The 14,147-nt window shown below is 60.1% G+C and overlaps 1 protein-coding gene across 6 annotated transcripts in view; it reads right to left on the reverse strand.

The window, feature by feature from the left end:
• Nucleotides 1-14,147, reverse strand: part of MAD1L1 (mitotic arrest deficient 1 like 1) — a 271,894-nt gene that overhangs the window by 101,485 nt on the left and 156,262 nt on the right. For all 6 annotated transcript variants that reach the window (XM_032459892.1, XM_032459889.1, XM_032459890.1 and 3 more), the window contains one exon: nt 5,787-5,843. In XM_032459892.1, the coding sequence (XP_032315783.1) occupies nt 5,787-5,843 (57 nt within the window). The remainder of the gene's footprint in view (nt 1-5,786; nt 5,844-14,147) is intronic.

A 14,147-nucleotide genomic window follows, 5' to 3' on the forward strand; every position in this document is an offset into this window, starting at 1 on the left:
GTACAAACGCGTGTGTGTGTACACAGCTCTTGGCACAGAACAGACCTCTCACTTCTTCCTGTTACTTGCTCTCTGTCCGCTTGCTCCAGGTGGATTAGGAGGTAAAATCCCTGCCACCGGTGTCCCTCCTAGGCTCCCGATGAAGCCGCCGCACCTGTGCCCTGCGCGGCGCTGACCGCGGGCCAGGGCGGCACAGACACGCCCCTGCGCCTCTGCCACTGACGGGCACCTGCCCCGCCTCCTGCCGTGCCGCGGGCCCGAACCCAACCGCGGTCAGGGTGGCGGCCCGCGTTCTCTGTGCACAGCTGCCCGCACGCCTCTGCAGTTCCACGGTGTCTCGTCTTTCCTGTCGTACCCGGTGACCCAGTCGGAAAGTCTTTTCCTCTTAATAGGAGAATTGAGCCCACCTATGTTTTAGCATAACTTATGTTTGGACTTCTTTCTGGACTTACCCGGCTCTGTGCGCGCTTCTGTCTTGGTTTCTGTCCCGTCTTAAACTGTCTCATTCTGGGCTTCTTGGTCTCGCTTGCCTCTCTGTGCGAGGTTTTTGGTTTTCTTTTGTAGCTCCTGACTTTGTATAATGCCTGCACTTGCCTGTTTCCAACAGCCCGTCACTCTCCTGCGCCGAGCGCCTGACTGGTCGACTCCACGTGCCCCGCCGTTCGCCTTTCTGCAGCTGCGCGCGCGCTCCCACTGCCCGACTTGACTGTGGACGGTATGTCTTGCTCTTCAGCTACTTACGATGGAAAGATCCACACTCCTGTGTTTTCCCCGTCTCCTCTGTTCCCGAGAACATTCCCTGACTCCGCCGATCCCACAGCACCAGAGCGTGGGGCGTCCTCGCTATTTTCCTAACTCTCATGTCGGCTTTACTCTTCCAAGTAAACGCCCCAGCCCCTCGACGCAGGACCCCGCTGCTCCGTCTCCCCCACGCCCCAGCCCCAACCCCACCCTGAGGCCGTGGCTGGCTCACCTGCTCCTCGGCCTCCCCACCCCTCGCTGGGCGCCTTGCCCCACCTTCACGGCTTCTACCTGACACCTAAGTCTCATTTCTCAGCAAAACATTTAGGAACGTTTATCTGCTCGATGTCATTCTTTTCCTGTGAAATTTTTTCCTGTTATTTGTTTTTCTACAAAATCTTTGGCTTTACAAAATTGTGTGATGTGTCTTCACTGCTCACCACTGAAGATGAGTCTCATTCAAGCCAGCTCTGTACAAGGTATTGCTGGGGAAAGCATGGGCGTGTCCTGTTACCGTGAACTCCTCCAGGGTCGGTGTGGGTCCCGATCGCCTCCACCGCTTCCCTCTGGCAGGAGCAGGAGGCCGTGCGCTCTCCCAGAAGAGCAAACGCTCTCCCCTCCTCCCGCTGGCGAGGCACCGAGACGTGCGTGCACGTGTGTGCAGGTGTGTGCGTGCATCTTCATGGCCCCACCCCTCCTGCCCCACTGCAGCCCCGTCCACCCGCGGGGAGGACGTGGGGCCCAGGTGGAGGAGGAGCAGCGCACAGCGCACCGCCGGGCAAAGGTGCGGAAACACAGACACACAGGGAACGCAAGGCCGGGGAGCAGGTCCCATCACCAGCAGGTCCTGGGTCAGAGGCTCCAGGGGTGGGCACGTCATAACCAACTGCTCAAAACCCGTGAGAGAGAGGCCGTCTCGAAAGCAGTCAGAGAAAACAGACGTGTTACCCCAAGAGGCACCACGACTCGGGCAACAAGGTCCGGCTGTCGCGGAGACATCAGCAGAACGGCGGCCCTGGCAGCGGCCCCCAGGCTGGGGCCCGGTTGGGGGAGAACAGCCGCTGGTGAGAAAGCAGCCTGCTGCTGACAGGAGGGACGGGGTGCCTGGGGCACACCTAACAAGAAACACGCCAGACTTGCCAAGAAAATGACCAGACTCAAGTGAAGGACATAAGAGAGGATGTGAAACACAGAGCGCGACGTCCTGAGCGGGAAGGACACGTGGACAGGGGACGTCCCCGCGGAAGCCGGCAGGGTGACTCCGAACCTTACCTGGGAGGACATGTAAGATCATAGAAGAAAATGCACAGAAAGAACGAGATACAAAGGCTGCATCGTGTCAGCCAGGGACCCACGCGGAAGCTCGGGTGACCGAGGCCGCGAGTGGCGCTCGTCCACACACATGCGCATGCGGGGGCGCGTCCGTGTGGGGCGAATCCCTCTCCAGGTCACCCCCACCCAGGCTGGCCGTCAGGCTGTGTCTCCAAAAGGCAGGCGGGTCCTCGCAAGGCAACAAATGGAATCACCAGCATCTTCTTGGGAGTGCGCTGCAGACAGAGCCAGCCCAGAGGCCGGCCACCCAGGCGGGCAGGGCCCAGGGTGGGCATCGCCCCCCGTGTCCACACCCAGCCGCTCCGCGCACTAACAGACCTCCCGGTGCCCGGCCTGGCCAGGCTGGAGGCCCAGCCCCACAGGTGAACGGGTGTGAGGAGGCACGTGGTGCCTGCGGCCCTGTCCCGGGTCTGGACCCAGCCTGTTACCTGCCAGCTCACTGGGATGGGGGTACCACACGGACCCTCCCAGCTGGAGGAAGGACTGCAGCAAGGTGGTCTGTATGCAGCACTGAGTGTGTGCCGCACACAGCGAGCACTCAGCCAGCAGTGGCTGCAATTTCACGGGCAAAACCATGCCTGTGACAAGGACAACAGCCAGGGTGACACTGATAGTCACAGGAACCACCATGGAAGGAGAAGGCAATGTGTCCACCACAAAGGGACAGCAACAGGCAGAGCTGGAAGGAACACCGAGCTCGATTCTGAGGGAGAACGAGGCTCTGTGAGTCTTAAGACGTTCCAGGAGGCGGAACAGCATGAGGACTAATGTGGAAGGGTGAAGGAAGAAGAGGTGCTGGGACGCAAGGTGTGGAGGAGGCGTCCGTGCAAAGGGCATTGCCGACGGCGGGCAGCCTCACTGGGCCCTGATGGGGAGGAAGTGAGACGCCCACGTGGCTGGTTGGTAGGGAGCCCGGCCGACCAAACGCTGTGGGAAGTCAGGCTCCGACCCCAGAGCGGCTGCTTGCTAGACACCCACTGAATCCAGCAGATTTGCCCCAAATACGAGATGCACTGAAAGCTGCCTAGTCCAGTGGGCAGGCTCACTTCCTCCCCGGGAGGAGCCTCACCGTAAGGTGCGGCCTCCAGGGCGAGGGCAGAGCGGGGCCCGGGCAGAAACAGCAGCTCTGGCTCGGCCAGCACTACCCCAGGTGGCTGGGTCTTCCCATACTGTGAACACACAGCGCTTCTCTCTGTGCTCAGGAGAAGGTCCCGCGTCTGGGAGGGAAGAGCAGACGCCGACGCTCCAAGCAGGGCACCCGGGGCTGGGGTGGGGGAGGCCCAGGCCTCACGGTCCCAGCGGTCACCTCCTCCCACGAGCCTCACTGGCGCTCCCACCAAGGACAAAGGTCCCCAGTCATGGCGGGGCAGACCCAGAATGTGAAATGAGTCACCACCAGTCACAGAACCAGGAGATGCTCTGAATAATCTCCCGGAAGGCAGCCGGCCCCGCTGGCAGACTGTGATAAGGCGGCTCCCTGGTGGCGGGCAGTACAGGTGACTGGGTTCCAGCGCCCAACAATGGAGGCTCACACTACCCCCGGTGACTCAGGCGGTGACAATGACGCAGCGTCAGCAAGCCCGCCGTTGGACACAGCCCCTCGCAGGCCCCACAAACGCTCTCACAGCACCCCTGTGCTCTGAGCGGGAGTTCCCAGAGCCAGAGCGAGTTTGGCGGGTGCTTTTGGAAGGAAAGCCCGGGGCCAGGAGAGGCCAAGAGGGAGGACTGCACTCCCGGACGAGACAGGTCGCAAGAGAACGGGGTCCCTCTGCACAGACAAGGCCGCCTGCTGCAGCGCCGTCAGGTGGTGACCCACCCATAAAGCGCCAGGCACCGGGCGGCTCAGAGCGTAGCCGCGATCGCGCCGGAGAGCGCGGGCAGCCGGGCCAGCCCTTCCTCTCGCCCCCAAGGCCCTGGGGGGCTGCAGCGGAAGGGAGCAGGGGCACTGTGGGGGTCGTAGCTGGGACTGGCAGCTCCCAGAGCCAGAGAGAAAATCCTTAGTCCTCACTCCCTGGGGTTACAAAGCACTAGAGCGTTTCTACAGTTAAAGTTAAAACCTCCTTCCCCCAGGCACGGCCGGCTCTACTAATGAGGGGTGTGTTAATGACCGACCACAGCCGGGACGACTTTCCTCGTGATATTAATCGTACTTAAAGAGAAAAGCATGAGTTGTGCTCATGCATCCTAATTGGCACGGGTTTGCTAATTAATAACAGAAAGTCAAACTATCTTTGTCCCGTCATCTGCAATTAGCTAAAGATGTTTAAATTTTTCTTTTTTCCCCTCTCTCCTTTCCTACACAGTGAACTCACCTTGGGCCAGCAAACAGCAGACGGCGGGGCTGCTGGCTGGGAGAAATGGTGCAGAACCCGGGCTCCCTCCCAGTCGTCCCAGACTGAGGGCCTGGGATGCAGACTGCTCTCGATCTCAGAGACACCCAGCGGCACCCAGGCTGTCAGCAAAGGGGTGGGTTGACTCTGGCTCCCCTGTCTCACTAGGAGCCCCGGACACTGTCCCCATTTTCAACCTCATCCTTCTCCACCAACTCGGGTTCATATCAGAGCAGAAACCTCCCCCAACCAAACACATACACTTCCTGGGTGATCCACCCCCCAAGGATCTGAACACAGATCTGCCTGCCTCTGGGCCCCGTGCCGCGCACCACCCCACTGAGCCCTGATCTCCTCGCGGGCTGCGGAGACCCCCAGGACCTCGGCAGCGTGTGGAGGGAGAACAGAGGCTCACAGGCCCCCCTCGCGAGCATGGCCAGCACTCCTGGCCCCGGGCACTGCCACTTCCCATTTTCCCCTTAACTGGGGAGAAGAAGAGAGAAATGAAATAAACAACACAAAATAAGCAGAAGATTGGACAATCAAGGGTGGAGATTAAAACCTATCTGAGAAGACAGCTACAGGCCAGATCCCAAGTGAGCCTGAAAGGACCGGCACAAGGAGCCCACGGGGCCCTGCTGTGTGCACGAGGGCCACCAGCATCTGTCACCCGTGGCCAACAGTCAGCGCAGGTGAGGGCCAGGCCCCGCCATCCTGTGGTCTCTGCAGGTCCGGGCCCCTGGGACAAGGCACATCTCATTCAAGCCCCCGTGGAGAACGGTGCCCTAAGGTCTCCCAGTCGGGGGGGGGGGGGGGGCCGGGGGGCGGGGCTTCTGCGCCGTGGGGCGGGAGCCAGGCCTCCAGGCGGCTCTGCACCCAGGCTGACATCAGACTCGCCCTGGGAGAAATGAAGTAACACCCCCACATGGCCCCCCAGATTTTAACTGGCCTAGAGGGTGGGCAGGGCGCCAGGATCTCAAAGCTCCTGGGGGCGTCACACAAGGAACAGCAGCTCTATGGCCAAAAATAAGAAACGCCCAGGCCGGATGCACACAGCCCCGCAGCCCACGCCCCTCCGGCGCCCCCGGGAAGGCGGGCGAGCTGGGCAGGGTCCGCCCTCCCTCTTCCCCAGAGGGCGCCCGGGGCGGGGCGGGGCCGGGCCACGGCGCCAGCTCCAAGGGGCCCTCGCTTCTGGGGCAGACGGGCACGTCCTGGCCTCACTGCGTGGGTGTCCCTTGGGGTCCCCTGCAGTCCCTCCTCCCCCACCCATCTGGCAGGCCCCGATGGAGACAAGAGCTCTGGCCTGGAGCCCAGCTCTCAGGCACCAAGCCCTGGGCTTCCTTGGGCCACGAAGGCCACCAGCAGGCGCGTCTCAGGACTTACCATGTCGGCTCTCTGTTTCTGGGCTCCCAGTTCCTCCAGGGCCTGTGACAGCTGAGCCTTCAAGACAAGACAGAAAGCAGGGTCAGGGGCTGGCCCTCCAGGGCCGAAGGGGCCACCCCTCCCCCATCTCTGCCCATCCCCCGCCACTGGGGATGCCCCGAATCCCCACTGCTAGGGGGAGGGCAGCGGGAGCACCCAGCTCGCCAAGTCCACCCAACCTGCCACTTGAAGGTGACCATGGAGTCAGCGGGGAGGGGCGACATCTGGATGGAGTTTTGGCCTCCAGATGAGAGAACAGGACAGTGGTGATCCTCTGCTTGGCAAGCTCATGTTCTGGAAGAAGTAACTGAGGGGACCAACCTCCAGGGAAGCCCCTGGTGCGCCCCCAGGACCCTGGGATCCAGGCAGAGCCGACCTCCCCGCCCAGGAGGTTCCTGACCGTCTGGGCTGCAGATGGTGCCAGGCCTGGTCATGCATGCACCAGGGCATCGATCAGTGCCTGCCCCAGCGCAGGCTCACTCTCACAGCGACGGGCAGGGGCCCAGGGCCTCGCACTCGACCTGGGCAGTCAGCTGGCCCATTACATCTCTGTGGAAGCCACCACAGAACAGGCACCAGTCCCCAGATCCCAGTGAGCAAGACAGGCAGTGCCCGCCAGGCCTAGGCCCCATCGCTTAGGTGGAAATCGGGACCCACAATGGACGACCTCTTCGCACCCATTTGATTGGCAGAAACTAAGAATTCTGGCAAAGCAAAGGGTTGGGAAGGCTGTAATCAACATGGAGGAAATAAAAACCAGTGAGCCACTCCAAAGACGACCTGGAATTTCCCTCAAGTTAACACCTGCACCCCCGACTCAGTAACTCCCCCTGAGGTGCCACTGCACACGTACACAACCGTCTGCACAAACCACCCCAGCTGAGCTGCACACAGAGACCTGAAGCCACCAAGGCGCTGTGGGCAAGGGGACAGATCGCCGTGCTGTGGTGTGTTTATGCGGACACGCAGACGGCCTCAGGCATGGCTGCCCAGAGGACAGAGCCACCCTCCTGCAGTTCTGCACTTGGACCTGTGGACGAGTGAAGCTACGGCTGTGGCTGGGGGGGCTCCGGGGCCAGGTCAGGGCCACAGTGACAGCAGGTCAGCCCAGGACCCTGGCCAGGGCAGGTGCTGGGGCGTCTGATACCAAAGCCAGACAGGATGCCACAGTGAAAAAACAAGCAACACACCACAGGCCAACATCCTTGATAAACACGATGCAAAAGTCTTCAACAAAATACTAGCAAACTGAGCTCAACAACACATTAAAAAAATCATACACCATGATCAAGTGGGACTCAGCCGTGGGTGCAAGGGTGGCTCAGTATCCACCAATCAGTCAAATGAAACACCACGGTGACAGACTGAAGGAGAAGCATAACAGGGTCACCTCAATAAATGCCTGACAAAAATGAACATCCTTTCATGTCAAAAATTAATCAGGTGCCAAAGGAATGTACTTCAGCATACCAAGGCCACATGTGACAAGCCCACAGCTAATACCATATTCAACAGTGAGACGCTGGGAGTTTTTCTTCTAAGACCAGGAACAAGGCAAGGACACCCTCTCTCACCACCCATATTCAGCAGAGTACTGGGAGTCCTGGCCTGTGCAATCAGGCAAGGAAAAGAAATAAAAGGCATCTGAGCAGGAAAGGAAGAAGTAAAACTGAGTCTCTGTGCCGCTGACCTGACCCTAAAATCCCACCGGAAAACAGAACCAATGAACAAACTCGGTACAGTGGCACAAAATCAACATACAGAAATAAGCTGCATGTCTATACACTAACAATGGAGCATCTGAAAAAGAAATGGAACAGCCCCAATTACAACAGCAACAAAAACCAAGAAAGCACCTAGGAATAAATTTAACCAAGGAGGTAAAGATCTGTGTACACTCCAAGCTGTAAGACGCAGATGATAGAAACTGAAGGTGATATAAGTAAGTGGAGAGACACTCTGTGTTCGTGGGTTAGAAGTAATATTGTTAAACTCTCCATACTTTCCAAACCAATCTTCCGATTCAGTGCAGCCTCCATCGAAATTCCAATGGCATTTTTTATAGGAACAGAAAAAACAAACTAAAAAGCTTCTGCACAGCAAAGGAAACAAAATGAAAGGCAACCTATGAACAGGAGAAAATATTTGCAAACCACATATCAAATAAAAGGTTAACATCCAATATAGACAAGGAACTCACACAATTGAATAGCAAAAAAGCAAACAGCTCGTTAAAAGATGATGAAAGGTTCTACACAGAGGTTTTTCCAAAGAAGAGTAATAATGGCTGACAGATAAATGAAGGGGCACTCCACCTCGCTAGTCATCAGGGACAAGCCAGCCAAACCACAATGGTACGTCACCCCACGTCTGTTAGGATGGTGTCATCAGAGAGACAACAGGTGGCCAGTGGTGGCGAGCGTGTGCTGTGCATGGCCCGGGGGGAGCGAACATCAGTGCATCCACCGTGGGAAACAGCGTGGGGGTTCATCAGAAAATTAAACATAGAACTACTGTGTGATTCAGCAATCCCACTCCTGGGAGTATATCCAAAACACATAAAATCACATCTCGAGGAGATGCCTGCACCCCACGTCCACAACAGCCAAGACGTGGAAACACCCCAGGTGTCTCGCGGTGGTGAATGAACAAGGATGTGGCATGTATACAGCACGTATAGACAGATGATTCAAGCTAAAAAACGAAGCAGATCCTGTCACTCGTGCCACATGGAGGAACCCAGAGGACGCGACGCTGAGTGAGGCGGCCGGACACAGGAAGAGAGCTCGTGCACGATCCCACTTACACTGGAATCTGAGACAGTCGAACTCGCAGGAACTGAGCAGGTGGCTGCCTGGGGCCACAGGGGAGGGAGGAGGGTGGCGGGGCTGGAGGGGCTGGTCAAGGGGCACAGACCCCCAGCGACAGGAGACCAAGACCCGCAGAGCTAACGTACGGCGGTGCGACCGTCAAGGGTTAATGCGTTACGTACGGGAAGCGTGCTGAGAGCAGGTCTTGAGTCTCCCCCACACACAACATGTGAGAGACGCAGCTGCTTATTTAAATCACCTGAACTGTGACCATCAATTCACCACGTACAGAAGCGTGTTATCAGAGCGTCACATGGTGCACTTTAAATACACGCCCTCTGATTGGTCACTTGCGCCTCAGTAGAGCTGGGGAAATGCAGGCTGTCTGCAGGCTTCCATCCCCCAGAGCATCGGTTACCGGTCCCTGGACGGGAACGTGATTCCTACCTTCCAGAGTGGTTGTGAGAATTACACAAAAAGCGCGTAACGATTTGGCACAACACAACCGCCCAGCAAAGAGGAGCCACTGTTTTTGCTGGAAGCACCTCCCACCAAGACCTCTGTCACCACCGTTCGGCTGGGAGTCCTGCGCTGACGCCCGTCCTGGGCAGGGAGCCGGCACCCTCACGCGACGCGGAGAACCCGGCCGCCTGCACTCACGCAGAGGGTTCCCAGAGCCCGGGTCTCTGGTGTCACTGCCCCATTCACCTCCTGTTTCTCCATGTGACTGTCTCAGGACTGCAGGTGGTTCCCTCTGAGCTGTCTGCAGGACAGTCATCCCGAGTTCTTTACACGAGGGGAGCGCTAAACACACACGTTCGTGAGAACAAAGACTGGATCTGGTGAACAAGCCAGGGTTCAAAACCTGACGTTCTTCCTGCAGTCAAATCCCCCAGGGCCAGGAGCCGGCAACAGAAACAGGGTCCGTGAGCCCACAGAGAAGTCACGGGAGGTGTGGGGCCATGGAGCTGCTGTGGTGTCCCCCTTTCCCAGGCTGGCGGTCAGCATGAGGTGCACTCTCAATCTGAAGCTGAGATTTCCCACAGCCCTGCATGCAGCCACCAGCACCGTCATCTGTTTTAATTAAATAAATTGGAAAAACAAATCAGGCCGATATGTTGAACCAAGGTGGCGTGAGCTGCGTGATCATCGCTCCGTCAGCAGAGGAGGATTCGTGACATATGCTCCAGCTCCTGCAGCCGCTTTATTAAGTGGAATAAATAAAATCCATGCAAAGTGGCCCAAACCTCGCCAGAGACGGGCTGCTGGGATTCTCCCAATCTCAAAACTTCCGGTTCGTTTTAATGAAATGTTTTTGCCGGAATCAAAACATGTTCTCCATCAGAAGTGACTGATTAAGCTACGTGGGTGACATGCAAGGGCTCCGGGGGAAGCGGACGGGCCTCCAGGCCCCGCGCCCGTGCCTGTCCCCGCGTCTGCCCCTGCTCCTGTCCCGCCAGGCGGACAGGCAGGTCGGCGGAGCCCGCGGGAGGGCGCCGGCCGGGCCCTGAGGTCCCAGGACAGAGGGGCTGGAGCAGGGGGCCGACAACGACAGCCCGCACCAAGCCCAGCCTACCCCGTTTCGTCAACGAAGTTTTATCGGCACGGAGCCTCAGCCACCCGCTACCGCAGCCAGCTGCTCTCCAGCTGCGCCTGCGGGCTCGGGCCATGGGTCGGGCCCTCCTCTCGCACGGACACCGCACGGCCCGCAGCATTTACTGTCTTCACTCCACAGACAAAGACCGCTGACCCCCAGGTGAGAAGAGATGGGAGCCTGGGGGGAGGGACGAGGTGAGAGACAGCCCAGGAGGAGAGGCGAAGAGAGGGTGAGACGGGACAGAGAGAGAACAGGAAGGAGTAAGGGAGGGGACGGAAGAAGACCAAACAGACAGACAGAAGAGCTCCGTGGAGGTGGGGTGGGGTGGGGCCGGGGCGACGGCACGCGCCATCCCGGGGCGCCCACCCTGTGCGCTCTCGGGCGGGCAGGGAGGGAAGCTGCTCTGTCCACGCCATCCGGCTGCTCGGCTGTGGGGGTGTTTTCCCCTGCACGGCTCCTAAGACAGAACGAAACGCCCCCAAAAGGTGCTTGCATCTCAGTCGTCAGAGAGGCTCTAAGGAGCCCTTACAAACGAGTTCCATAAAGTTACATAACTTTCCGTGCGTCAATGTCTGATGCTCAACTAATAAACTTCCGACAGGCAGCTTGAAGCAGCTTCTAAAGTCTCCAGGTGCCGGTAATTCTCCGAGCTTCCGATACACGAGATGTTACTGTTTAACAGAACAACAGGGAAACGGCCCCCCAGAGCCTGCAGGGTCCAGCCCTGCAGCAGCCGGCTCCAGCAGCGGGCCGCTCTGCCCCGGGGCTGAGGTCAAAGCGGGGCACCTCTAAGCCTGCCCCCTTCCCTGGGGCTGCAGAACCAGGCCGCACAGGGGCTCTCGCTCCCCGAGCCACAGGCTGCCTGCAGGTCTGGGCCTGGGTCCTCCCCTGCCTGATGGTCCCCCGGAAGCAGGAAGGCCTGGCTGGGCTGAGCAGCAGCGGCCAAGGGGGCCAGGCCTGGTGGGGGGCGGGTGGCCTAGGGCCTGGGCTGGGAGGGGACCCCCCCGCGTGGGGAGAGCGCACGAGCGGTGGGCCATGCACGGTAAAGTCAGGGAGACCAGCCTCGCGTCCTCACTTGCAAAACGAGGCAGCAGCCACCACGCCCCGAGCACAGCGCCAGGGGCAGAAGCACCGGGCACAGGGCGGCCATCTGGCCATCACCGCCACTAACGGGATTAGTGTGAAGGCGCCAACCGAGAGGCTCAGGGCCTCAGAGGGTGAGCCGGGTTCGCAGACCCGGGTGCCCTGTAACTGAGCTGTGCCCAAAGGAGGGTCTGTCTGGCTGGAGACAGGAAGCAGGTCTGGGCCCGGGACCCCCAGGCTGCCCCGAGCAGGTGCTCAGCAGACATGCACTGAGAGAAGGAATCACTCACCGCCTTACTCCCCCCAGCCACCCCCACCCACCATGCCACCTGCAGCTGTGCAGGACCCCCAGCTCTCCCTGGAAATCATTGGGACCGAAGGCAGTCAGGACAGCATCCTGGGTTTTGTGTTTTGCCTGAAAGGAGGCTCTGACAAGTCCCTCCTGGAGTCTCCAGAGAGAAGGGCCGGCCACTGCCAACTGAGCAGGCCCTGCCCCACAGCCTCCGGCTGCCACCTCGTTGGGCTCCCGCCTGCAACCCAAGCCTGTCCTTCTGGCTCCGGTGCTCCCCGTCCTCCTGGTCTAAGCGATGGCGGTCATCACAGCAGCCAGGGTAGTCCCCACGGGCCAGGAAGGCCTGTGTCACCCACTCTCACCCAGGGACAGGGCGCGCCCACCAGGCCACTGCCCTCACACCCACTGCACCCTAGAGTTTGTCCCAGCTCTCTCTTGAACCCAAGAACTCCCCCCGGGCCTGCCCCCAGTTGAACCCCTTCCTTTTCTTTGCTAATGGGCTGAGACCCTAAAGTTGGGGTTGCATTCTCCCTGACTCACTCTCACCATAACTTGGATGGTGACCAAGTCCAGGGGAGCTGTCAGTGGCCACCCACCAGTGGGCCTTCCTCAGGGGTCCAGGCCTGGGGAAGCCAGGGCAGGGGGCTGCAGGAGAGCGATGACACCGCTCTCAGGGGCTTGCTGGGCACCTGCCGTGGTCTTGAGGGGAAGCGGGCCATCCTGGTGAGGGCTGCACACTTTTCAGGACACTTGGGGAGACACCTCAGAGGCCACAGGAGGAGCCCCAGATGCTAACTGTGGCACGGGCCCAGATGACCCAGAGGGCACGTCCAGAGACTTTGGCTTCCCCACCAGGGATGGGGAGGTGGGGCCTCTGGCTGTAACGCATAGGAAGGAGGTGAAGGTTTAAGTCATCTTCCCAATTTCTCCCCTTCCACACCGTACTTCCACTGAAAAAGGTGTCACCCTCCATAAACCACAGAGGAAAGAAAGCCTTCTGCACGTGCATGTCTCCCTGGACCTGTGACTTCTGTGATGTGACTGAGTGTCTGGGTGGAACCCAGGGATCCTGGACAGGACTGCAGGCCACCTGCGCTCTGGCTGCCGGAGACCCAGGCCCACCCCCTTCTCGACTGGACAGCACGATGGCCGTGAGGGGTCTGACCTCTCTGCAAGAGGGTAACTCACGTCAGAAAAAGGCGTTGAGAGCCGGGCTCTGAAACGTTGAGTGCCCCACACGCCCTGTCCTAACCCGACAACCAACCCGAGGGCACAGGCCCCTGCTGCAGGCACGGACCTGAACTCAGCGGCGGCGTCACCAGCCCTGCCCACCTGGGACCCACACCCTCACCCTGCTCCAGGCAGCTCTCTAGCTCCCATGGAGGCACCTCCTCCTTACCAAGCCCCCTCGGCTCTGGGCAGACCCGCACACAGTTGAGTGGGGGGGTCCCGGGGGGGTGGGCATGCAAGGCGGTGCCTGGAGCAGATCAGCTGGAGGATGGGGGGGGGAGGAGGGAGGGCACAGACTCCCAGCACAGCTTCTAAGGGAGTGTCGGAAGGAGATGAGAAGGGGTTTTGGCGACAGGCAGGAAAGAGGACCAAGGCTGAGGAGAAGCCCCCCCGAGTCTGGGGCCCCTCGGCACAGCCCCTGTCCCACCTGGGTCCAGGCCTGGGCGCGGAAGCAGGACCCACCAGCTTTGTCTGCTGCCACCTGGTGGTGGCCGCCAGGAGGCGTGCAGCCCCGGACACAGCAGACCCGGGCCCTCCCCCCAGGTCACAAGGAGCCCAAGCAGGACCTCCACTTCCCAGAAGAGGAGGGTGATTCTCAGCACCTGGAAGCAGCGAGCCCCTCCCCACCTGCCTGCTGATGCTCCAGAAAGGGCAGGGGCCAGTGACCAGGCAGCCTGCCCGGGGATGCCCCACTGCTGCCAGTGCAAGCTTGGTCCTCCCCGTGGACAACAGCTCAGGCCCAGGCCGGGGCACAGGGGGCCCCCTCCCCTACAGGGCCTGCGGCACAGGGCGTGTGGCGGTGAGGGCCCACCCCCAAGGGCCTTGCTGGGCGGGGAGCAGAGCCCTCGTCAGAGCACTGAGGCCGGTCCCCAGGGTAACCCCTGGCCTCAAAGTCAGGGGTGTCAGGTCCCCTATCCTAGTCCAGATCCCGGTCAGCCCGGCATGGGGGGAGGGCAGGAGGCCAGCAGCACCCCCGTCCAGAGAAAACAGGGACAGGACGGGACGGAGGCAGCTCCTCGGGTTGGGGGGCCATTCCCCTGCCTGGAGCCCGCCACCCAGCACCTGACTGGACGTGTGAGCTTCCGCAGCGGTGACGACAGAGAGGAACAGAGGGTCGTGGCAGTGAAGCCGGTGGAGCTGGTGACATCTTCCTGCCCTGAATTTTTCCATAATCCGGGAACCGGACGGGAAGGCTTAGTGACCACCACACTGCCCTGCTGACCCCAGGAAGGAGGAGGGGTCAGGGGCTTTCTCTCCCAAAACCAGGACAGGCCCAGGCAAATGGGGCGAGTCTGACTCCTGCAGGCAGG

The sequence above is a fragment of the Camelus ferus genome, chromosome 18, assembly GCF_009834535.1.
Source record: "Camelus ferus isolate YT-003-E chromosome 18, BCGSAC_Cfer_1.0, whole genome shotgun sequence".
In the NCBI taxonomy this organism is placed as follows: domain Eukaryota; kingdom Metazoa; phylum Chordata; class Mammalia; order Artiodactyla; family Camelidae; genus Camelus; species Camelus ferus.